At 53.0% G+C, this 24,953-nt stretch overlaps 1 protein-coding gene across 1 annotated transcript in view; it reads left to right on the forward strand.

The window, feature by feature from the left end:
• The window catches only part of WNT7A (Wnt family member 7A), a 63,455-nt gene that overhangs the window by 26,635 nt on the left and 11,867 nt on the right, over positions 1-24,953 (forward strand). The window contains exon 4 of the mRNA XM_017896212.1: positions 1,815-2,086. Coding sequence (XP_017751701.1) covers positions 1,815-2,086 — 272 coding nt within the window. The remainder of the gene's footprint in view (positions 1-1,814; positions 2,087-24,953) is intronic.

A 24,953-nucleotide genomic window follows, 5' to 3' on the forward strand; every position in this document is an offset into this window, starting at 1 on the left:
GGGCAAGTTCTTCTCTGTACCACCCAGTGGCACCTATAATTTCATCAATTATTATAATTATAATGCTCACTACTGTTTGTTTAAGTACCTGCTAGGTGCCAGGTGATGTCTACCTCTTTCTACAGGGTAGTTACTAATAACAGATGAGGAAATGGAGGCCCAGAGAGGTTAAGTGACTTGCCCAAGGTCACACAGCTTTTGGCGGGGTTGAAATTGGGACTCAGGTCTGTCTCATCCCTCGCACATTTTGGAGGGTGTTGGAGATAGTGGGAGTGACAGACATGGTCCCTGTCATCTTGTAAACCTGAAATTTGGCTGGGCAGACAGACACTGGATGAGCCTCTGTGTTTTTTTTGCCTCTCCGTTGTGACCTTCAGGACATTGTTTTTTGCCTCTCTGTTGTGACCTTCAGGACATTGTGAAATAGGACTCGGTTAGCAGGGACGCCATGGGTGGGCTGGCATGGTGCGCCACGGCAAAGCCAGCCCTGGCATGGGGAAGCTGTCCAGTTCAGCAGGTGGACAGGCCTACTTTCTGCAGGGTGGGAGGGCAGCGATGGGGCAGCGGACAAGTTGTTTGTGTCTGTCTCTCTCCTGGGGAGGGAGGTTCCAAGGTGAATGAGAAGGTGGGTGGGGAAAGGACCTCCCTGAGCATGGGACAGAGTGACCTGAGGCTGGAAGCAACTTGGAGCAAGTCATCCACCTCCTCACTCACTGCTGAAGCCATCTCCATCCTGGCATTCTGAAACACCTTCTCTGGCCCCCCTTTGCCTGCTCCAGGCTCCAGGGCCTCTTCTTCCAGGTGCCTTTCCTGAAACCCACCCAGGCTACATGAGAGCGAACTTGCCCAGTGCTCCTCAGGGCTTATCCCACACACAGGGCTTCCCGTAGGTTGCTTTGGTCAGTCTTCACCCTGTAAAGCAGACATAGCCCTTGAACCCATTTTGCAGGTGAGGAGACTGAGGTCCAGAGAGGCTAAGAGGCTAGGTGGCAGCACCATATTCACACCAGCTCTGAGTGACTGCCCGTCCCGTGCTGTCTCCTGCACCCCAGCTGCTCAGGACCCTGCCCCTCCACTGGAGATACTCACAGTCCAGTGAGGGGGACACAGAAGAAGGGAGGGGATGGACATCTGAAATAGCAGGTGACACACGGAAGGAGTAATAGTGGCCACGAAAACAAGAGGTAGGGTGCAGGCAGGTTCCCTAAACGAAACATGGGGCCAAGAGCTTTCCATGGACACACTCTTGTTCTCCCTCATTGCCATGAGAAAGTTACCAATGATATGTCTCCATTTTACAGCCAGAGAGACTGAGGCGCAGGGAGGGGTAGTCCTTGACCAATAGTCACAGAGCCAGGGATTGATGTTCCTGGGATTTAAACTCAGGCCTTCTGGCCCCAGAACCAGTGCCCTCCGTGGGTGTTGGGGAAACGCTGCTTTACGATGCTGTGAGCTTTATGCACGTGTGCAGGTTACATGGTTAGGTCAAGGGTGCTTGGGAGTGGGGAGTGGGGACTGATGGGCTAGAGGGGTCCCCCCCATCTGGCTTTCCAGAACCCGGGCAACCAGCCCACATACATTCCTCCTTTATTGCCCAGTTGACTCCCCAGGTTCTGGGGTTGAATGGATGTGTGTGTAACGGCAGTTGCTCAGCTCATCACCCTAAGAGGGAGCTTTGTTGCAAGTTAGGAACGGGTACGCAGTTGAGCTTTGGAGAGCCATTGCATTGAGCTCAGCCTCACTCCTTAATCAGGCCCAGCCTCCTTTCAAGTGCCTGGGACCTGACCCCAACTTGTCTCCTCTCCTCCTCGCAGGGAGCCGGGAGGCTGCGTTCACCTACGCCATCATTGCTGCCGGCGTGGCCCATGCCATCACAGCTGCCTGTACCCAGGGCAACCTAAGCGACTGTGGCTGCGACAAAGAGAAGCAAGGCCAGTACCACCGGGACGAGGGCTGGAAGTGGGGTGGCTGCTCTGCCGACATCCGCTACGGCATCGGCTTCGCCAAGGTCTTTGTGGATGCCCGGGAGATCAAGCAGAATGCCCGGACTCTCATGAACTTGCACAATAACGAGGCAGGCCGAAAGGTAGGCAGCCAGGGAGGGCAGCTGGGCGGCGCTCGCGGAGATGCTGCGAAATGACTTGTTCGTAACATCTGGTACTGGGTGTCTGGTGAGGAGCCACAGGGCTCTGCCCTCAGCCTCATTCTGCTTGGCGTTGGCATCAGCTTGTGGCTGGTCAGGATTTGTGTATGGCACAAAGCTTGTCAGCTATTAGAGAGGTTGGATAACTGAGTCTCCCTTAAGACGAATTGGATGTTACTCAGCAAGATGGAAAGAGGGACAGATGTGGACTCTTATCCTCGGGAGGAGCCAAATTAGCCTTTCTCCCTTGCTCCCTTGCTCTCTTCCTGCCTACCTCCCTCCTTTTTTCTCTCCCTCCTTCCCTTCCTCCCTCTTCTCAGGCTTCTGGCCACATCCTGTGTGTCAGAGCCTCCCAGGTGGCCTTGGTGAGTCACACAGGGGAATTGCTCACCTAGTCTACCCCAGGACAACGTCCTGGGGGAAATTACCAGGCCCTGCCTGTCTAGTCCCATGGCTGGGAGCTCCTACCCAGGGTGGCACATCCCTGCAGGGGTCCCATCTGCTCCCTCCTCCCTGATTTTGTGGTCAGATCACCCTGCAGGTCCCAGGTCCCAGGCTCCCTCCTGCCTTGAAGCCCTCACTTCCTCAAAGCAGACAGGAAGAGGACACATGGCTTCCCTCTCCCAGCCTCGGTTTCCTCACCCACAGCTCCCTGACTGGGCCATGGTGAGAATTAAAGGAGAGAATAGCACGTGACCTGCAGCAAGTCAGGGTCAGGGTGGATCCCGTGGGAGTGTGTTCTGTGAGCCACACAGGTCCATTGGGTGTGAGGCTTGTGGCTGTTGCTCTGTCATGCTGCCATGAGCCCATGGGCGACACAGACACTGGGAACTGTCAGAGGCTGTAAGACCAATCTCAGTGGGCTTCCTGGAGGAGACAGGCCCCAAGAAATGAGTGAGGTTTGTCTAGGCAGGGAAAGGAGGTGGAAGCAGCCAAGATCTGGTGAGTTGGGGAGGAATGGACGCAGGCCCTGAGGTAGGGGCAGGGGGCCAGTTAGGAACCACACTGACCAGTCTGTGAGCCCCTGACAAGGGAACCCCTGCAGGATGGGGCCGAAGCAGCCTTGTGTTCTGCACCCAGATCTGCTTATGGCTGCCATGTCCTTGTCCTTCAGCTTTCAGCCATGATGTCCTCCCTCCAGAGAGGCTTCCCTTCCCATTCCTTCTTAGCCTTTTCTCCAAGGTTGCCTTGTTCTGCGGCTTTCTCCCCTCACTAGACTGTAAGCACACTGAGGACAAAGGCCTGGGGTGTCTCAGACACAGCAGCACTCCAGAGCGTGGCACACAGTACGCACTCTACAAATATGTATGGAGTGAACGGATAAGTGCCTTGTGGTTGCTGGTGAGCCACTCATGGTTCTGGGGCAGGAGAGGGCCAGAAGTCATAGACCCTTGGGAGGCACAGGGCTACCTTGAGTGGGGTCAGGAGCTGGGTCTAGGTGGAGTGCAGGCCAGGCCTGACCTGATGTTTCTGAGCAGGAACAGCCCTCCCAGCTCAGGAAAGCCCAGTGGAGGGCCATACATCCCCCTGCCTGCCCAGTGCTCTCTGGTTAGGGAGGACCCCTGGGGATGGCTTTCTAGAAAAGCACTTCTACAGACACTATGTATTTCCTGAGCCAAGAGGTGGGACTGCGGACTCCCCGGTGTGTGCAGAGAAAGGCCTGAGTCACCACCCATCCCGCCCCTTTTTGCTATATAGGGGTGGAAATGGAGGCTCAGAGAGGGTGCCAGCTGACCCATGGGACTTAGGTCAGTGACCACACACACCACTCAGCCAGAGCACAGCAAGGTGGTCTTCTGGCCTAGCCCCAAATGGCCAGACACTCACTTGCTGCCTTGGGACACCCCAAGGGCCCCGACGAAGGCACAAACAAAGACAGCCACCAGCTGCTGTGGGTTCCAGCCCCTCTTGTGACCTCAGTTTCCACATCTGTCTATTGGAACTATGACCCTCTCCTTGTTCTGACCGGTGCCAGTTGGTTCCCCAGGATTTTGCAACATGCCATTTACTCGAAGGCATGGGACCCCACCCAGAAGCCCCCTCCCAACAGGCTGCCATGGGCCCCACGCATGGCAGGGCTTGGGAACCGACGGGAGCAAAGGGGCCAGCCTGCCACTGCTCCTGGCTGAGCGCCTCGGAAAGGCTCGCAGATGTGTTTATCACCCGCTCCCTCACTCCTGCCGTGAGGAAACAAGACTCAACCTGACCACAGGCTCTGGGGCTTGTTGGCAGCTGGTGTGAGAGAAGGGGAAGCAGGGAGGCCAGGGTGGGGGTGGCTTCTGCAGACCTGATGAGGGGCTGCCCCAGAGCTGCAGGGGAGCCCCCGACTCCCCTGGCAGATGAGGAAGAATAAATGCCGCAGGGGCGTCCTGCCCTCGCAGGTCTCCAGTTTGAGTCTGAGCCCAGCAGGGTGGGGGCCATGGGGCAGGGGCAGCACCGCAAGGAGGCTGCGGGGCATCCCCCCTTTCCCTCATTGTCTCGTCAGTTGTGTGGTCTGCAGGCCGAATCAGAATGGTTAGGTGCCAATATCTTTTGGCGAGGTGATTTTAGAATTATAGCTTCCCCTATTGGCAGTTCGGGGTCTTTGTACTTTGGATTGAAATCAGTGGTCGCTCAGGTTGGGGTCCTAGAATACGAAGTTCACATCCTAGCGTGTAATGTGTGGAATCATAGGCTCCCCAACTGGGAGGAAGGGAAGAGTCAGAAGCATTGTGTTGAAATCTTTGGATGGTGGAATCTTTGTGGCTTTGAATAATTTCTTTCCAGCCTTTTGGGCAGCAAGGAAATTACCCAGTTTTTGCCCTCAAGACTAGATGCTCAGTCTAGTGAGAGAATCAGGTCCAAGAAGCAAAAATTGTGATTCAGCGCTACACACTTAGGAGAAACGTGATGTAGAAAGTGAAGAAAAGAGGTCAGAGGAAGAGTGGTTTGTTTCCTCTTGAAGTCTGAAGAGTGCTAGGCAGAAGAAGAGAACTCTTAGCAGGGCTTTGAAGGCTAAGGGGTCCTCCAGGTTGACAAGGCATCAGGAAGGAAGAGGGCAGTTCAGGCAGCACAGGCATATTTAAAAGCATGAAGTCCTAACAAAGCATGCTGTGGGGGCTCCATGTGGCCGAGGGTGGGGAGGACAAGTGATGAGGCTGCAGAGGGGACTAGATCCTAACACACAGCCTTGAATGCCAGAACAAGGAGTGGGACTTTGTCTTAGGCCAGAGGTGCCCAGAAGAGGCTTTGGTGGGGCAGCGCTTGGGCAGGTTTCTGGCCCTATCTGGGATAGAGTGGAGAACAGAGTGAAGGGGCTGTGGCCATGGTTGGTGCCTAAACCCAGCAGGGGCCTTGGGGGGCATGGCTGGGGAGGCTGTTTAGGAAGCTTAATAGGTAGGAGCTGCGTCAGGTGTGTTTGGGGTGGAGGAGCAGGGTGGTGATGGAAGCCCTGGTCTTTGTAAGATTGCCCGGTGGGAGGGTTAAAGGGGAAAAGGAGGAGAGAGCCTGGGCCACAGCCTGGGCAAATGGGTACTGGGACAGGAGGGCTATGGGAAGGGAAGGACAGTCAGGGAGGTTGGAGGAGAACCAGGAGAACCTGGGCCTTCTGGGTGCATTTGTGAGTGCGTGTAGACATCCCCCTGCAGGAGTGCAGAGAAGCCTGGGCAGCTGCGAAACCCAGCCAAGGGCCAAGGATCTCCAAGCCTCCATGACAATATTGTACTTGGCAGGTCAGGCTTTCGAGGCCTTACTGTACAGAGAGAGAAGTGTACCAGGGAGCTCCGGGGGCCTGGGGGAGGGTGGGAGCCCTCAGCAACCCCTTCATGAGAGTGTGGTGACTGAGCCCAGGAGAGGCAGCCCTGGGGATGGGGGCCCAGCTGGGACGGGGCTGGCCCCTGCTGGAATGTGCCGCTTGCTCCAAGGGAGGTGAGCTCAGGGGGATGGAATTCCACCGAAGTGAAAAGTCACCTCCCAGTCCCTGCCCAGCCTCTTGCACACGGAGGGGTGTCGGTCTTGTCCCTTCCTGCCCTGCCCCGTCTGGTCCGGGTGCTCCTGGGAGCTGGATTCCCACCCCTGCCCTGGCCGCAGGCAGGCCTGTGAGTCAGGGGACACCAGGGACCAGACCCTGGCAGCTGGGGCGGAGCCCAGATAAGGCCTGCTTAGCTATGCTCCTCTCTGCTGTCCCGAGGGCCACTTGCATATTTGACCAGATAGAGTGGCCAGTGGTGGCATGTCAAGGGCCTGAGGAGCCAGGCCCCACCCAGCCTGAAGCTGACTGGACAGGCCAGGCTGGGAGGAGGCATCCTCAGTCTGCCATGCCCTCCATTCCTGCCCCGCCCCTGGGCACAGTTGTAGGTTCTCGCCCTTGCAAATGGAAAGGCTTGCAGCCGGGACTCAGGGGACTTGGAGCAGGAATGGTCTTGGGCACATCTCAGCCCTTCAGGGCCTTGGTTTCTTCCATGGCAGGGGCTTCTTTTCTTTGCTCCCAGGAGGGTCTCCAGGTCTGACATGTGGGCTGGGGAATGACATGGGGTTCTTGGGACCATTGTACCCCAACCTTGTCTCCAACTTCTCTCCCACACACACCACCCTCCAACAACACACTCCTGCATGTTGCTGTGCTTATTTGCCATCTGGATAGCCTCTTCAGCGTTGCATCTGTTAATGTCTTTTTGCCTATTTTCTAAGTAGGTAGTTTACTTTTTTAACTGGTGAGTTTGGATATTTCTTTATAGATTCTAGCAGCTAGTATTTGGTCAGACATGCGGTTGGCAAATATATTTTCCCAGTCAGTAGCTTGTCTTTTTATCATCTTCATAGGGTCTGTCACAGAGCAAAAGTGTTTAACTTTGATAAGTTTTAACTGATAAGGTCCAATGTATCTATTTTTCCTTGAATGGACTGTACCTTTGGTATTATCTAAAAACTCTTTGCTCAGCCCTAGATCCCAAAGTTTTCCCTTTTTTTTTTTTTTTTTTTGAGACGGAGTCTCGCACTGTCGCCCAGGCTGGAGTGCAGTGGCCGGATCTCAGCTCACTGCAAGCTCCGTCTCCCGGGTTTATGCCATTCTCCTGCCTCAGCCTCCTGAGTAGCTGGGACTACAGGTGCCCACCACCTTGCCTGGCTGGTTTTTTGTATTTTTTAGTAGAGACGGGGTTTCACCGGGTTAGCCAGGATAGTCTCGATTTCCCATTTTTTTTCCTAAAAGTTTTATGTTTCACATTCAACTCTGTGACCTGTTTTTTAAAAAATTCATTAATTTTAAAAAATCAATGAAAATTTATTTCTTTTTTAAGTTGTATGTTACATTTTTATTTATTTTCAATTGTGGCAAAATATACTTAGCATGAAACTTGCCATGTTAGGCATTCTTAGGTGTGTACCCCAGTGGCATTAAGCACACTCACACTGTTGCGCTGCCATCCTCACCTTCCATCTCCAGAACTTTACCATCTTCTCAAACGAAGACTCTGTCCCTGTTAAACAACCACCTCCCATGCCCCCCCGCCCCACCGCAGCCCCTGGCACCCACCTTTTCACTTTCTGTCTCTTTGAATCTGACTGCTCTAGGCACCCCAAATAAGAGGCATCATATAGTTTTTGTCCTTTTCCGTCTGGCTTGTTTCAGTTAGTGTAATGTCTGAAAGGTTCTGTGATTGCTTTGAATTAACTTTTCTATGAGGTGTAAGTTTAGGTCAGGGTTCATTTTTCAGCCTATTTATATGCTAAATGCAGGAACCCTCCCTAGCCTCCACTGTCAAGGACAGTGGCCTCGGCACAGTGCCAAGAAAAGCTGTAGGATTGTTTTAGAGCTGGAGATTCTCTCTTCTGTGGGCATTTGATCAATGAGAGACTGAGACCCTGACCTGGAGGGGCCATGCCAAGGCCACACACCAAGGGAATGGAGAAGCAAGAGCTGCACCTAGGGCCTGGCTCCCAGCTCAGACCTCCCTTCCGCTTCCTGGAGCTGGCCAGGGCCGGGGAGCTGAGCTGGATGAGAGGCTGAGGTAGGGGCCAGGAGGTCCATGGTGGGCTTGAGAAAAGCTTAGTGGGATGACCATGCCAGGGTGTGTGGGCCCAGAGGAAGAAGCCCAGACGAAACCAGAGAGGAAGCTACCAAGGACGGGTTGGAGGGGGACCAGCCCAGGCTGGGGCGGAGGGTGCCCGCGAGGCCTGAGGTTTGGCCAGTTTTCTCCAATGACACAGCAAGGGCAGGGCCCAGCCAGGTCCTGTCAGTGATGCCACTGTGATAGCAGTGGACAGTACCCAGGCAGGAAGGGGATGAGATAAGAGAGGACACATGGGTAGGGGCAGGAGCAGCCCTTCCCACAGAGACTGGAAACGTCTGTGGCCCCAGCTTCATGTGGCCTGGTCCCTGGCATCCCACTTTGCTCTGGGCTAGTAAGACCACCTCACCCCCAACCTGGATGGATGTGGGCAGCCGGGGCAGGCCCTGAGGAGGCGCTGAACACCCAGGCCTGGGAGGAGTCAGGTGGCTCAGCTGTGATTGGAGCAGCCTCAGGAAGGTGTCACCATCCTGCAGTCCCTGAGGACTGGGGGTGGTGTGGTTGGGAGGGTGGCAGGCAGGACCAGGACCCACAGAATGGAAGAATATGGGGAAAAGGCAGCTGAAGTGAGAAGGAACTTACTATCAGGAAGCAGGATGCGGTCCCTGTTAGAGCAGGTGGTACAGGTGGAGGAAAGGTTTTCATTTGCCTGGAGAATATGGACATGATTCTAATATCAGCACTTGAAATATGTGTACTAATTTAATCCCCACAGTAGTCCCATGAGATTAGCATTCTCTGTTCTCTCCATTTTACGAATAAGAAAACGGAAGCACAGAGAGGTTAAGGAAGTTGCTTAATGCCACACAGCTGGCAGGTGCAGCGCTGGGATGTAAACCCAAGCAGCCTAGCTCCAGATCCAGGTCTTAACCTCAAACTATGCTACCACACCCAGGAGTCTTGGACTGAGATGCTTTTATCCCCACAGTCTCCTGATCCTGAAATCCTGTGATTCCAAGATGTTACCCTAAGATTCACAGATCCTCTGATTTGAGGAACTTGGAGACTACAGTCCTCAGCCCCCAGAAGGCCCCGTTATGTGGTCATCTGGGTTGTGGGTTATCCAGGCATGCACACGTGCATCCTCTCCTACTCTGGTCACTGTGGCCTTGGGGGCAGTCCCTGAGCCACTACCTTCTTCCTGGGAGAGGACACATCAGGGCCAGGGAGGAACCCGGTTATGAGTGAGAAGAGGGGATTCTGTGTGCCATCTTGGCAGGTGACGGGCCCCAGTCTGTCATGGGGGTTCAGGATGAGACTGGACAAGGAGATGGCCAGCCAGAGAACCACACCTGGCGCAGGGACCAGGGCGCCCCCTGTTTTAGCAGAGTTTCTGGACTTGTTCAGCCTGATGAACATCAGTTGGGGAGACTTCTCTTCTCCCCCAATCCTTCCGGGCAGTCGCGAGACTCACCTTGGTGTCTCTCAGAGCCCAGCCTGGGCCGGGCATACTCTTGGTGACATAAAGTGGCACACATCCTAGGCCAAGTCACAAACAGCCACCAGAGCACCAGGGGCACTGGGCTGGGTGTGTCTGTCCCTGCCTTCTCTTTCCCAGGCGTGCACAGGGGGCAGGCGGGAGGCGGGTGCTCCCTGTGCCGTGAGGTGGGCTCTGGGGTCCAATCCTGGCTTTACTGCTTGCTAGCTGTGTGGCCTTGGCCATGTTACTCTGCCTCTCTGTGCCTCAGTCTCTCAAGGTCACTTAATAGCGCCACAGAGTGTTATGAAGATTACATGATTAGAAGAATTTAAACTGCTTAGAGCTGCCCCGTCCAATATGATCACTAGCCTCATGGGGCTACTTACATTTAAATGAATTACAAATAAATAAGATTAAAAATTCTGTTTCACAGTCCACGTTTCAAGTGCTTGGTAGCCACCTGTGGCTCGTGGCTTCCTACTAGACCATTCCGTGGTGGCAGGAAGGTCTATTGGACATTACTGTCTTACAGTGGCGGGCACAGAGTAAGGGCTGAGATGTTGGTACTACTACTAAGGGGCCTGAAAAGATCTCAGCTGCGGTGGAAGCTCATCCTATCAGCTCCCTGGCCTCCCGCCAGCCCAAGGGGGTCTCAGATGCTGGCCATCTGATTTATCTTGGAAGGAATTCCCAGTGTGGCTGCTGGCCCTGCAGCTGGGAACTCATTTGAAACCCACCTGAGGTAGGGAGGGGGCAGCATGGCGAGGCCCTGAGAGCCCCCTAAGTGAGATAGAGTCACGGGCTCAGTTACATCATGGTGAGACCAAGTCAAAAGGCACCCACCAGGGACAATTGCCGCCTTTGTCCTCGGGAAGGGGACTGGGACTCCTGGGTGTTATCAAATCTGCCAGGAAGAGGGAGGGAGGGGAGCCAAGTGATGGGAGGAAGGTGGGTGAGGAGAGGGGCAGGAGTGATCCTAGAGGGAAGGAGAAACGAGGTGTTCTGGAGGGTCTGGAACCAGGAGCTGGCAGCTGTCACTTTTCCTAATCCTCAACACTTGTGTCTTTTGAAGAGAAATCCAGGTGCAACTGTGTCCCTAGGAAGGACTCCTTGCCTGACAAAGGCACTTCCTTGAATTACCTCCTTTCAGCGTGCATCGAGACACTGTCACGGCTGCTCACAGTGGCAAGCACTTGCGCTCGCTCTGTCCCGGGTGAGGTTCTAGGTGCTCTCCCGGGATTACTCCATTTGATTGACCGGACATCTTTGGGGACCCTTGGTAACTCCATTTCTCGGATGGGCAGCGGAGGTCTGGGCAGTGAACATGAGCAGCATCCCAGGCTCCTGGGCAGGAGAGCTGGACTCAGAGTCTCAGGGCCTCCCCAGGCCATGGCAGGGAGGGGACAGATTCCCCACCAGCTGGGCATGGGCAGTGAGGCCAGCACTCAGCTGCTCACTGCAAGACACTGTGTGCCCCTCACAAGGCCTGCCCTTCCATGTTCTGGTCCCATCCCAAGTGCTCTTTGTAAATGATCTCACAGGGAAGGGGCTATTGTCATTCCTATTTAACAGATGAAGAAAACTGAGGCACAGAGCAGTTCAGTGGTGTGCTTGCGGTTGCCCAGGTAAAAAGCATCTGAGCCAGGGTTCCCTCCAGCCATCCCAACTCTGCAATCCAAGCTCTGTTCATCCTTGGTACAGCCTCTTATTAGCTCTCAATTGTGTGTGTATGTGGATGTGCGTGTATTTTTGGACTTGGATGGATTGGTAGTCTTTTGAAATAATAAAGATTCCAACAAGGCCAGGCACGGTGGCTCCCGCCTATAATCCCAGCACTTTGGGAGGCCAAGGGCGGTGGATCACCTGAATTCAGGAGTTTGAGACCAGCCTGGCCAACATGGAGAAACCCATCTCTACTAAAAATACAAAAATCAGCTGGACGAGGTGGTGGGCACCTGTAATCCCATCTACTTGGGAGGCTGAGGTGGAAGAATCACTTGAACCCAGGAGGCAGAGGTTTCAGTGAGCTGAGAATGCGCCACTCCAGCCTGGGAGACAGAGTGAGACTCCATCTCAGGGAAAAAAAAAAAAAAAAAAAAAGATTCCCACATGACATTGGTAAAATACTTTCTGATTTGCAAGACCTTTTTTATTTATTTATTTATTTTTTAACATCTTTTCTTGGCCAAGTCTCACAGCTGTCCTTAGGTGAGCACTGTTATTGTGCCTGTTTTGCAGGTGAGGCAGCCGAGGCTCTGGTTGAGTACTGCTCAGTCCCCCAGAGGGGTTCTCTGCTGGGCTGAGAGTTTTGAATTGGAGGCAGGTCAGGAGCTCCTGGCCAGACCATGCAGGGAGATGTGAATGACCTGGATGTGGAAAGAGCTCCGATCAGAGCCCTGACTGTGCCACTTGTTTGCTGTGTGCCCTTGGGCAGTCACCCTTCTCAAGCCTCAGTTTCCTCGTTGAGAAAAAGGCAGTGAGGATTTAGTACTTGTCAGAGCTGTTGTGCAGGTTACATGAGATGATGCCCCTGGAGTGCCTCAGGCACGTCCTACGTTCTCAGGCACGATGAGTGCTTGAAAGCAGTCATTGCTGTTATGAATATCGTTGTTAGTATCAGCAGTAGTAGTGATTTTAAAGCCACGGTCAAGTTTTAATTCTTACGTTTTATTCCTAAGGACTGTTCTAGCTCTAAAACTCTGTTTCGTCCATGTGCTGGCTGTAGAGTGTGCTAGCGGACTCAAGAGAAGGAGCGGTCCAGGTCGCCATTGAGATTTTTTGCTGCACTGAGCAGGGAGAGCCACAGGACACCAAGCCATAGCAAGGTCATGCTGGTTCTCCTTTATCCAAAATAGGTGATGTCCACCTAGGTCTTTCAGTCCTGGTGAGCAGCCACCTCCAGAGGGGGGCCTCTGCCCTTGTGCTTTCAGCCCCATGCCACACGTACCCAAGTACCACATTCCAGGACATTGAAAGTTGTCCATAAAGTGCAGTCTCCAGCCCAGACCTGCCTCCCAAACACAAGCCCTGTGCATCCAGCTGCCCACCCTGCCTCCCTGCTCCGGGATGTCAACTGGCCCCTGAGCACACATCTATCCCAGCCTAACTCCTGATCTTTCTCCCACAAACTTGCTGGTGCCTTTGTCTCCATCCCCTGGTTCAGTAAATAGCATCTGCATCCTTCCAGTTGTGTAAGCCAAACCCCGGCTCTTGCCTTGGCCATGACACTTTATTTTCTTTCACACCCCACATCCAACATGTCAGTTCTACCTACAACATCTGTCCAGAATCTGTCACCTAATAACTTATACCCCTGAGCTCATCGTCCAAGCCACCAGCATCTCTTCCCTACAGTGACACAACAGTCCCTTACCCCAGAGTCCTGTTCACCAGCATCTCTTCCCTGACATTGCACAACAGTCCCCTTACCCCAGGGTCCTATCCACCATCATCTCTTCCCTGCAGTGGCGTGACAGTCCCCTTACCCCAGGGTCCTATCCACCAGCATCTCTTCCCTGTAGTAGCAAAACAATTCCCTTACCCCAGGGTCCTATCCACCAGCATCTCTTCCTTGCAGTGGCACAACAGTCCCCTTACCCCAGGGTCTTATCCACCAGCGTCTCTTCCCTGCAGGAACACACCAGCCTACTAACTTGGGCCCCTGCAGGTTTTTCAAATGTGGGTTAAACCCTGCCTCCCTCACTTATAATCTCAACCATGGTTCCCATCTCACCCAGAGTAGAGGCAGAAGCCTTCTCGGTGGCTCACAGGCCCTTCCCTCACCCCCGTCTCCTTCCCCTTCACTCTCTCTGTCACCCTGCAGCAGTCTCCCTGCTGCTCCTCACACACACTGGGTATGTCCCTGCCCCAGGTCCCTCGCACTTGCTGTTCCCTCTGCCTGGAACGCTCTCCCTACAGACACTCACCCTCTCACCTCCTCAAGTCTTTGCTCAAATATCACCTCTCAAGGAGGCCTTTCCTGACCACCATATTTGAACTTGCCCTCCCGTCTGTCTCGTTGCTTCCTGTTCCCTTCCACATTTTGTTTTTCTGCGTAGCACTCATGGCCACCTGACATAATATTGGTACTTGGCCAAGTGATCCCAGTGTGGCTGGGAAAAGTTAGAGTGCCTGCTGTAGAAGGCCTCCTATGGGAACAGCACAGGCCCAGACAGAAGTTTCCCTCCCACCGTTTCCCCTCTGTGCCTTCGATATTTGTTCCAGTGGGCCAGCAGCACATGAATATTTTATACCTGTACTGCTTTTGTCTTACTCCAGGCACTGTTCTAATTACTTCATATGCATGAATTCCTAAAATTGTCATAAGAACTCTGTAAGGTCAGCCTGGCATTGTCTCCCTTTTACAAATGAGGAAACTGAGGCACACAGCAACTCGTCCAAGGTCATACAGTTGATAAGCAAAGAGCCAGGATATGAACTCAGGCAGTCCAGATCCAGAGGCTGCACTCTTGCTCTACTTCCTCCCTTTTGTGTATTCATCCACTTACTAATTCATTAAGAATTTATAGAGTGTCTTCTTTGCCTTAGGTGCAAGATTTTGGAGACCAACGGATGACTAAAAACTGGTTCCTGCCATCAGGAAGCTCAGTCTAGTTGGAAATGCTGAACAAGTAAATAAGGGAAAAGGAAAAACATATTCATTCAGCAACCATTCACCGATGTCTGAGATTATTTCCCAGCCTTTAAAAGTTAGAGGGGCCAGCCCCTGGTGTATTCCCTGGTTGTGTTCATTTCTAAGCCAGAGAGCCAAATTCCTATATGCCAGCTCTGTTTTAGGCACTGAGGTCTGAGATAAATAATATACCATTTCTGAATTTGAGGGGGATTACATTCTAATGACAGAGGAATAAGAGTGAATTACCGCATGTAAATATGACAACATGAACTGGATTTGGTAGAAGAGTGTGTAGGGGACTATGGGACCGCAGGATAGGAGCTCTAACCATTTGGGGATTGGTTTGGGTGGGTGCATGGCTGAGTGGTAGGATGAATGGATGGATATACAGATGGATGGATGGATGGATGAATGGATGGATGCATGCACAAATGGATAGATGGATGGATGGATATTTGCTAGATAGATAGTAATGGGAGGGCTGGTTGAATGAATGGAATATGAATGAATAGATGGATGAATGTTTAAACGGATAGATCTTAGCAGATGGTTGGATGGATGTTTGGGTAGTTGAATAGATGGATGGCTGAATGGGTGGATGGATGGATGGATGGATGAATGGGTGGATGAATAGCTATTTGGAAGGATGGTTGGGTGAGTGGATGAGTAAAAAGCTGAGCTCACTGCTGGAAAGTTGGACATTTTCCCAGTGAGATCACTAGACCAGCTGAAAGAAAGGGATGGAAATCCATGCATTCATTCATTCATTCATTCAACAGATATTTATTAAGTACCTATTTATGTGTCTGGTACTGTTTCAGGCTCTGGGATTAGACATGGTACTTGACTTTATGGAGCTGACATTCTAGGGGAAGGGAGACAACAAACAAATAATAGAATATATATGGAATCTCTTGTCAGAGAGTTATAAATGCTATGATGAACAAACAAAGCAGGATGAAAGGGCACAGATGTCAGGAGCAGGGGCATTTTATTTTAGGCAATCAGGAGAGGCCTCCCGGAGAAGGTAAGTTCTGAACAGGAAGTGAGGAAATGAGCCATCTGGGGAATTGCATTTGAGTTAGAGGGAATTACAAGGTCAGAGCCCAGAGGCAAAGAGGCCAGTGTGGCTCTCAGGGAGGAGAGGAGGTCACAGAGAGGTGTGTTAGAGAGCGGGGAGTGCAGGGCCCTGCTTCCATGTGAGAGAAGGGTTTGCCTGTGTCTTGGAAGCCCACGGACATTGGGCTGATCAGCGTTAGGAAGGGCATCACCCTCCCTAAACCCCTGCTTGCTGGTTCCCAGCGCTGCTCCCTCCTGGATGCTTGGCAGTTGGGAAGCTGTCAGCATTTTAATTACAGCTCCACGCTCTCAATGGTTTACAACTCAACCGTAAAACAGGCCCTGGGCAACATGTGGCACCTCTGAGTGATTTACTTGCTCACCATTTCTATATTTAGTGCCATTTAATGCTTGTTGGCCAAGTTTTCAGAGAGAAAAAGAAGGAGGAATTTGGTGATGGAGTGGGGAAGGGGTCGGTTAAGTTTTGTTTGTTTGTTTTTAAAACACACAGATGTATTTTTCAGTTGTTTTCTGAGATCATTTCTCAGGCTTTAAAAAGTCACAGGGGACCAGCTCCTGGTGTATTCCCTGATAGCATTCATTGCTAAGCCACAGAGCGGAATCCCTTGCAAAGTTGCCCTCTTCTCCTTAAAGTCCGTGTGCACTTCCTGGTGAGGGTTAGATTTAAAGGACACCATGGGCTGAGGGTATAACTAAGGGAAAGGCATCAGTGACTTAATATTTCGCCTGATAGGGGCTGGGCTTCAGGCCATGTGCTCCCACCCCCTATCTGGGCTCCCCTCTGAGACCCCCAGCCTCAGGCTCTTCAGAGCTTCTCAAAATTCACCTGGGGAGTGTGTGGAAATGTAGCTGCTGATTCCATGTGTGGGTCTGGGGTGGGGCTTGAGATTCTGCATTTCCAACAAGTTTCCAGGTGATGTGGATGGTGCTGGTCCAGGAACCGCACTTTGAGCAGCAAGGATTTCAACCAGCACCATCCAGTAGAAATATAATACCAACCACATGGGTCATATGACATTTGCTAGTTGCCACATCAAAAAAGTGAAAGGAGGTGACATTAAATTTAATAAGATATTTTATTTCATCTAAGATATCCCAAATATCTATCTGATATTGATTACATATCATTTCAATATGTAATCAATATACAAATACTTTTTAATTTTTCTATACTAAGTCTTTGAAGTCTGGCGTTTGTTTTACACTTACAGCACATCTCAACTCAGACTAGCCACAGTTCAAGCACTCATATGGCTCGTGGCTCCCGTTTTGGAGGGTGCAGATCTAAATCCAGCTTGAATACCCTGGTGATAGGGAGCTCGCTACTTTCTGGAAAGTCCACTCCATAGCTACGGAATCCGAGCTGAGAGTTGCCCCTTGAGACTAGCTGGGGAGACCCAACTTTACTCCCTAAGCCAGTTGGCTTATCATGCCCCCCACCCACTCTGCTCAGGGCAAGAGGCCCCTCTGCATCCTCAGCTGGGAACTGCAGAAGCATAGAGATAACCGGGGTGTATTTCCATTTGCCCGACTGGAAAACCTCTACCCCACCAGGGGTGGGAACAGAATATCTCAGAGCTGGTGTCTTTGCACACACATCCCAGGGCTGTTGCAGGGCAGTGTGGAACCTTGGTTCAGGCCAGTCCAGCCTCCTGGACACCAGCTCCTGCATGCTGGACACCAACACAAGTCAGGAGAGGCCAGAGCTGCTCCTCGTGTCTCAGGGAGCTCCTGTATGGGATGGGAGGTTCATAGGGCTTCTTTGGCAGCTGGCCACCTGGGCAGGGCCTTGCTGGGGCCCAGGAAGCTCAGATGGAGGTGGTCAAGGGCCTTGCTGGGACCCAGGCAGCTCAGATGGAGGTGACCAAGGGCACAGAGGATGTTCAGCCAGGTGTGACCCGGCTCCTGGGTCCTTCCTCCATGTTCCGGAGCATCACCACCTGTGTCCCTGCCCCAGAGACTCTCCGGGATGCTTCAGCCTTGATCTTGTGTGGACTAAGTCAGGGCCTCTTCTACAAGAACCCACCATGAAAGAATGGCTATCTAGACTCCTGAGCAAGGGTGAATTTATTCATTCATTCATTCATTCATTCATTCATTCACTCAGAAAATGCTTTCTGGGTGTCTCCCAAGAGGCAGACCTCCTCTAGATGCTCCTGAATACAGCAGATGGGGGCTCTGTGTTTCTGGAGCTGACATTCAGGAGGGAAGCGGGAGAGCAAGCAAGTCATCCCGAAGTACTCCGAGTGGCCGGTGGGATGTGAGACAGGGTGATGTGAGAGGGGCTGACGTGGGGCATTGTGGAGAGGGGGCCATCCAGGGTGGCTTTATGTTGCTGAGCCAGAGCTGAGGAACTGGAGGAAGGGTGTCACAGGCAGAAGGATCAGCCGCTGTGGAGTCCTGGGGCAGGAATGGGCTTGGTGTGGTCCTGGAATACCTGACATTTAGTGTTCACAGAAGGGTTTTGACAGGGCTGAGAGGCAGTGGGTGCACTGGGGCCTCAGAGGACAGAGCAGAGGATGGCATTCTCATCAGAGGCTACCACTTGGCCTCTGGTAACTGCCCACACCCCCACAACCAGACACCCCCAGTAATGCCTTGCAGTGTGCTGGGCTCCAGCCAGGAGGAGCAAGGCCCCTGGCTCTCAGCACTCAGTCTCATGGCAGTTCCATCCAGGCCTCCCTTCAGGTCCCAACTTGCCTTCCTTTCCTACCTGGGGCTGTCACTGCTGCACCAAGCTTCTCTTCTGCACCCACACCCTCTCCCTTGGTTTTTCCAGCCCCAGGGCATTGCACTCCTGCTCAGGCGCGGGTGACACCCTGCCCTCGAATTTCCAGTGGTGAACTCCTCTTCATCCTTCAAACCCCACGGGTCACCTCCAACTGCTCATGGGCCCCATGGCAGTACATACAGGTCTTTATTTTGGACCAGTCTTCCTTCTACTGGTCTGGCTGTCTCCCTGACTACCTGGGTTTTTCTTGAAGACAGAGACTTTGTCCAGCCACCCTCACTTTACTGGCACCCAGCATAGGCCCGGCAGTGGGAGGTTCCACTGGAGGGTTCAGGAAGGCCAGAGTGGATGGAGGACATGACCAAGGCTCTCCACCCCTGGCCACATGTGAGAATCCCGAGGAGCTTTTGAAAATAGCAGACACCTGGCCACACCTGAGACCAGTGAAATCCTAACCTCTGGGGGTGGAGTCCAGGCATCAGCAGATTCTGAAAGCCTGGGACTCTGCAGCGGAGCCTGGGGAGAGCGTGCGGATTCTGCTGTGCCTATCCGGAGGCCAGGGCTGAGCCCTGCATGCCCACACAAGGGCTGATGCCCCTGTCATTGCACAAGCAGCTGTGTTCCATGGCCCAAGATCCTAGGGACACTGGCCCAATGGGATCTCTGGTCTTTTTAAAAAAAAACACACAACAAACAAACAAACAAACAAAAAAACAGCTTTACTGAGATACAATTCTCATGCCGTACAATCCATCCTCTTAGAGTGTACAAGTCCATGGTTTTTAGGGTATTCACAGTTGTGCAACCATCACCACAATCAATTTTGAAACTTCTCAGCACCCGTCAAAGAAACCCTGTGCCCACTAGTAGTCACTCCTCATTCCCTCTCTCCCAGCCCCTGGCAGCCACTCCTCTGCTTTCTGTCTCTATGGATTTCCTGTTCTGGACATTGCATATATCTGGAAGCATACACACTGTGGTCTTTTGTGTGCAGTGTCTTTCACTCAGGATAATGTCTTCAAGGTTCACCCATGTTGCAGCATGTGTCAGTACTTCATTCCTTTTTATGGCTGAATAATATTCCATTGTATGGAAAGACAACCATGTGTTTACCCATTCATCCATTGATGGACATTTGAGTTGTTTCACCTTTTAGTTATTATGAATAATGCTGTTATTGACATTCGTGGACAAGTCTGTGTGTGTGTGTTTCTGGTGTTACTATTCCCCCAGCCTCGTGGGGAGGTCCCATTCCTCTTTGAAGTCCACCATCTTTGGGGTTGTCCCTGACAGAGCCCAGGTCTCTGGCCAGGAGAGGAGGGTCTGGACTGATGGAGGGGCCTGCGCTCTGGGTCCTCTACCTCTGTGTCCCATTGCTCTGCGTCCTCATGGGGCTGGCTCTGGCCAGGCCGATCAGCAGGAGCTGTGGATGCTGGCTTGGTCCTCATCAGTTGCACAGTTTGTAGCTGATTTACCACCAAAGGGGTTCACAGGGGTCTTGCCCTGGGAACTAGCCAGGCGGGCGGTCCTCTGGTTTCTGCGTGCTTCCCCGTTCTCTCTCTGGTTCTGCCTGACTGAGCCTCCACCCTGCATCTTCCTGCATTGCAGGAACTTCCTGCTCAGGTCACTAGCCTGTCCTCTGCGTGGATGCCTGGGAGAGCTTCTCCAGTACCATTCCGCATGTACTCCTCTGACCCCAGCGAGAACCATCAGGACAAAGACCCCGCCGGCCCTCCAGCCTGGCCCACTGCCCTCCTTCCTGTTTCCTGACTGCTCCCTGCTTCCTTCTGCCCTCGGCCTTTGCCCATGCTCTTCCCTCTGCCTGGCCTGCCCTTTCCTCCCTTTTTGTCTCATCGACTCCTCTTCAATGTCTGGTTCTCAGCTCAAGGTTACTTCCTCACCTCATCACTCCAGTCACTTTCTTTCTTACTGCTCTCATTCATTTGCAAGTATTTACTGAGCACCAGCTTTGTTCCTGGCACTGGTCTAGCTGCTGGGGACACCACACGGGATGGACAGACCAGGTCCTTGCCCCTGGGCAGTTTACATTCTAGAGGGAGACATGATAAACACAACAACTAAAATGTGTGCTGTGTCACATTTGACGCAAGCTAAGGAGCAAAACAAGCCAGGGCAGGGGTGGGAAAGACCAGGGCAAAAGTCAGGGAGAACCTCATAGGGAAGGTGAGATTTGAGCAAAGGCTAGAAGCACTGAGGAAGGGAGCCATGTGGAGACTGGGGAAGAGTACCCCAAGGCAGAGGGGCAGCAGGTACCAAGGCCCTGAGGCAGGAGCATGCCTGGGGTGCTGGAGGAATAGCAAGGAACCCACTGTGATGAGCATGGAGTGAATGAGGGCATAGGAGATGAGGTCAAAGACGCAGCAGGGGATGCCTGGAGGACAGATGGAGAGAGAACAGTAAAAGGAGCCCCATGCACCCGACTCCCAGCCAGCACCCAACCCACAGCATGCACCTGACCCACAGCGTTCCCCTGACCTCCAGTGTGCACCCAACCCCCAGCATACACCCAACCCCTAGCATGCACCCGACACCCAGCATCAGCAACCCCAGCTTGTGGTCCAAGTCCTCTACCTCGTTTTCTCTTCTCAGATCCCCACAACTGGAAGAGTTTAAGGAAAACCCTAGACAACGTGTTATTCCACACACACATGACCGTGTATCTCAAATCAATAGGGACTTCTAAAAAAACATAACCATGGTACCATTATCACCCTGAGCAAAATAAATAATTGCTCAATGCTGTCTAATACCCTGCCTGATTCTGATTTCTCAAATTGTTTTAAAAAACATTTTCCAGCCAGGCTGTGGGGGAAATTCTGGGAGCTGTGACCACAGGAGCGGGAGCCACCTTCAGAGCCACCATTGGTGGACGCTGGTATCAGCCTCGTGCCGGTGTGACACTTGACAGCACAGCCACCTCCCCCTCCAGAGCCTAAGCTTCAAGGGAGTCGAGGGCTTGCCTCTTTCTGCCCACCTGGCCACCAACCTCAGCTCCTGGCCAGGGAATGGATTAAGTTAGCATGTAGTGGAAAGATGAATGAGTGAATGAATGAATAAGTGAATGAATGACTGATTGCCAAGGCCATTTCATGGTACTCCAGCAGTAGGGAGAAGCACATAGGTTCAGTGGCTCCATGTCCCCACTGTCAGCCTCCCTGCCCCTCATGCTGTGGTTGGGGTCACCTGATTGCCTCACCCCAGGTCACAGGCCACAGTTCCCACTAACCTACACTCTGGGCCAGGCCTGCCCAAGGCAACCCCTGCCCCGTAGTCAACCTAGCAGCCTGCAGGAAGGTCGCTTATGAGAGAGAGGCATCCAGAATGCATCTCGGAGAGGCTGCACTGTGTGGGGTTCGACTATTCCACCTCTCAATGGGTTTGCTACTTTAAATGCCGCAATTTACAGGGGAGCAAAGCTGAGGCCTGACCCCTGGCCCCCTGTGCCAGTGTGCAGTGGGTCCATCTGCTAGCCACCACCGTATGGGCTCCCTCCATGGTTGAGGGTGTGTGTGTGTGAGCTTGTGTGCCGGGAAGTATGTGGGCAGGACTGTGTGTGAAGGGCTATCTATGCATATGTTGTGTAGGAATGGACAGCATGAGAGGCACCTGTGTGTGAGCATGTGGGTCATGCATACGTGTGAGGGAGTGTGTGAGTGTGTGCTTTGAGTGTGCTGATGAGTATGAAGGTGTGAGCCTATGGGGGGTTGCATGGGGCCGTGCCTGGGGAGGTTGTGTGTGTGTAAGCACATGGTGAGGAGTGGCTGTGTGCAGGCTGCACAGGTTACTTGGGGTAGGGGGTAGGAGCCTAGAAAGGGATGAGTCTGGGGTGAGGGGCTGTGTGTCCACAGTTCTTGGGGTCCTACAATACTGCAAAGTTGGGCAGAGACCAGTTCGTGGAGGGCCTTGAAAGCCAGGCAGAGGAATCTGGGCTTTAACCTCAGGAGCCGTAGAGAGCATTTGAGCAGTTGTAACCTGGCAAACACTGAGTTTCAGAAGGCCCCCAATGTAGACCAGGAAACTTCTCTCTGGTTTGAGTGGAAACCTCTCTTCCTGCACCTCCCAGGCTGCATTCCAGGGGGCCTGTCCTGTGGGGTGCATCTTTTCCCTGCCATCCCCTCCATGTCAGGCAGGAATATTTGCTTGAAATCAGTGCATCCAGAATGACTTAAAGAATGCACCAAAAAGAAAATACCTCAAATGTTTACAGAAAAAAAAAGCGTTTTTTTCTGCTCTTTCATCTGAGTTGCCCAGAGGTATACAGCTGCAGCTGGCTGAAATGCAGCTTTCTGCTAAGATGGATCGACATGGGGAGGGAGAGGAGGAGCAGGAGGAGACTGAGAAGGAGGAGGAGGAGCAGGAAAAAGAGTAGGAGGAGCCTGAGGAGGAGGAGGAGGAGGAAGAGTAGGAGAAGCTTGGGAAGAAGGAGGAGCTTGAGAAGGAGGAGGAGCCTCTGAAGGAGGAAGAGTTGGAGGAGTCTGTGGAGGATGAGGAGCAGAAGGAGGAAGAACAGGAGAATCTTGGGAAGAAGGAGAAGTCTGTGGAGGAGGAGGAGCCTGCAGAGGAAGAGGAGGAGCAGGAGGAGGGGAGCAAGAGAAGGAGGAGGGGGAGAAGGAGGAGCAGGAAGAGCTTGAGAAGGAGAAGGAGGAGCAGGAGGAAGAGCAGGAGGATCCTGAGGAGGAGGGGGAGCAGGAGGAGCCTGAGGAGGAGGAGGAGGAGGAGGAGGAGGAGGAACATCATCAGGAGCAGGAGAAGCAGGAGCAGGAACAGGAGGGAAGCAAGTAGCGGCAGCTCTGGATGGGAGCCTGTAACACCTATTCTGGTGTGGATATCCACACTCATTGTCTCCCGGGGTGGGGGGTCCAAGGCTGCCTACCCACTGACCTCCACATTGTCTTCATTCAGTGCCTTGGAAAGGGTCCCTGGTTTGGACATTAGCTAGCAGGATGGGTCCTGGGCAGGACTCTGGGGAGATACACCTATAAGGCAGTGAAGAAGGCAGCCCTGGGCATTGAGAGAAGTTGGCCAGTGATGCAGCAGCCATAGGGACTTATGCTGGTCCCATGAGAAACCTGGAGCTGGGTTAGCCCCATGGAGGCAGGGAGATGGGCCTTTGTACCCAGCACCAACCAGTCTTTGGCTGGAGGACTGCCCAGGGAGGGGGAGTGGCCTTAGGTGAGACAGCTCCCATCAGGGGAGGGCAGTGCCTAGGAAGGAACTCAGCTGCTAGCCATCCACAGCAACACTCCCAGCAGCTGCAGAGGGAGTGTCTGGTCCTGAAGGACAGATCCCGGTGGCATGCGACAGTGTCCACTATACAATCCAGCCCAGGTGACCATCGCTGAGGGGACAAGGCCATCCTAGCCCACCCACCTTCCTTCTGTTCTGCCGTATCACAGCTCTAGAGCCAGACCGCTGGATTCCAATACCAGTTCCACGCTTCCTGACCATGTGATTGTGGCCAGCACTGCCACCCCTTGGCTCCCCAGTCTGCTTATCTGTGAAATGGGCTGATGATGGTCAACCTTCCTCATAAGGTTTCTGTGTGCATTTGTGTCAGGCACTGGACACCGCAGCTACCTCAGAAGCAGCGGCTTTTATTAGAGGTGGGCATGGATCCTGCCCTTGTGCTGCTTCCTATGTGTATGCTGAGAGGTTCAGGCATACACATAGGAAGAAATGATACTGAGAAGCTAGGACTTGAGGCCAGCATTGAGCCCTAGGCCGAGAAACTGTCCTCACGCTGATCCTGACACCAACACCAACATTGCCTGCAGAGCCTTGAACAATAGCACAATCCTACATAATCACAGCGGTGATTACGAGTGCCTCCTTCCGTGGAACTCCACCTTCGGTCATTTAACCCAGATGCTGCACTACCAGGTGTGTTCCATTGAGCCCATGTCATGAGGAGACAAAGCTGGGGCTCAAGGAGGGACTCACTTACCCAGTGTGCCCGCCAGAGTCTGGGAGATGGTGTAGTCAGGGGTAACAGAGGAAAGTTTAGGTAAGGAATGACTACAGGGATGTGGGCAGGATTTAGGGAATCCTGAAAAGGCCTTAGGGCTGGCAACAGTGGGGAGCTCTGACTGCCCTGGAGGGCAGTGTTAGTGGAGAAAGCGTGGCTTGGGGAAAGGGGCCTCCTGGCAGGTGCTGTGGTTCTAAGTAGATAGTCACAGCCGCCATGTGGTCCACGGACAGGGAGTCCAGAGTGTAAAAGTCCAGACTGTATTTTCTCCTGCCCTCCAGTCCCTGTGGGATCCCCCATTGGAAAGCTGGAGAGCAAGGAGGGACACAGCTCAGCCTTCCGGGGCAGAGCAGGGGTGAGCAGCAGCCAGGGACACCTTCCACCACACACAGAGGGTGATGGACCCGTGTTTCACTTGGTTGGTGCAGGGTGGGTGCTTGGAGACAAGAAACATGAACAGATGGGGCATGGGGCACAGGAGAGGAAGCCAGCGGAACTTGGTGACCATCCCCTGCCTCAAGTCTCTGGATCTGACATGGCTTTCTGTGAAAACTAAGCCATCAGTCCCCCAGCCTGAGAGCGAGGGGCCTCCACACCCAGCAAAGCTCCTACCTGCTTTCTGTGCATCTTTTTGACCAGGGCCCACCTTTACCACATGATCCAGCTGGCTTGGATCTTTTTGGAGAAGGTTCAGGAAGGAGCCTCCTGCTGGGGGGAGGGTGGCTGGGGTCTGAGCATGGGAGACAGCAGTACCAGCAGTGTGGATGGGAGAAGACGCTGCGGGGACCAGGAGCACATCATGTGAGGGGAGAACAAAGGCAGCCATTGCAGGGGCTGCTTAAAGATGCGCTGGGGTTGCCATGTCAGGCGGCAGCAGCACAGACATGCTTCTGGTGCTGGGAGGGTGTTT

The sequence above is a fragment of the Rhinopithecus bieti genome, unplaced genomic scaffold (assembly GCF_001698545.2).
Source record: "Rhinopithecus bieti isolate Rb0 unplaced genomic scaffold, ASM169854v2 scaffold_26131, whole genome shotgun sequence".
NCBI classification, from domain to species: domain Eukaryota; kingdom Metazoa; phylum Chordata; class Mammalia; order Primates; family Cercopithecidae; genus Rhinopithecus; species Rhinopithecus bieti.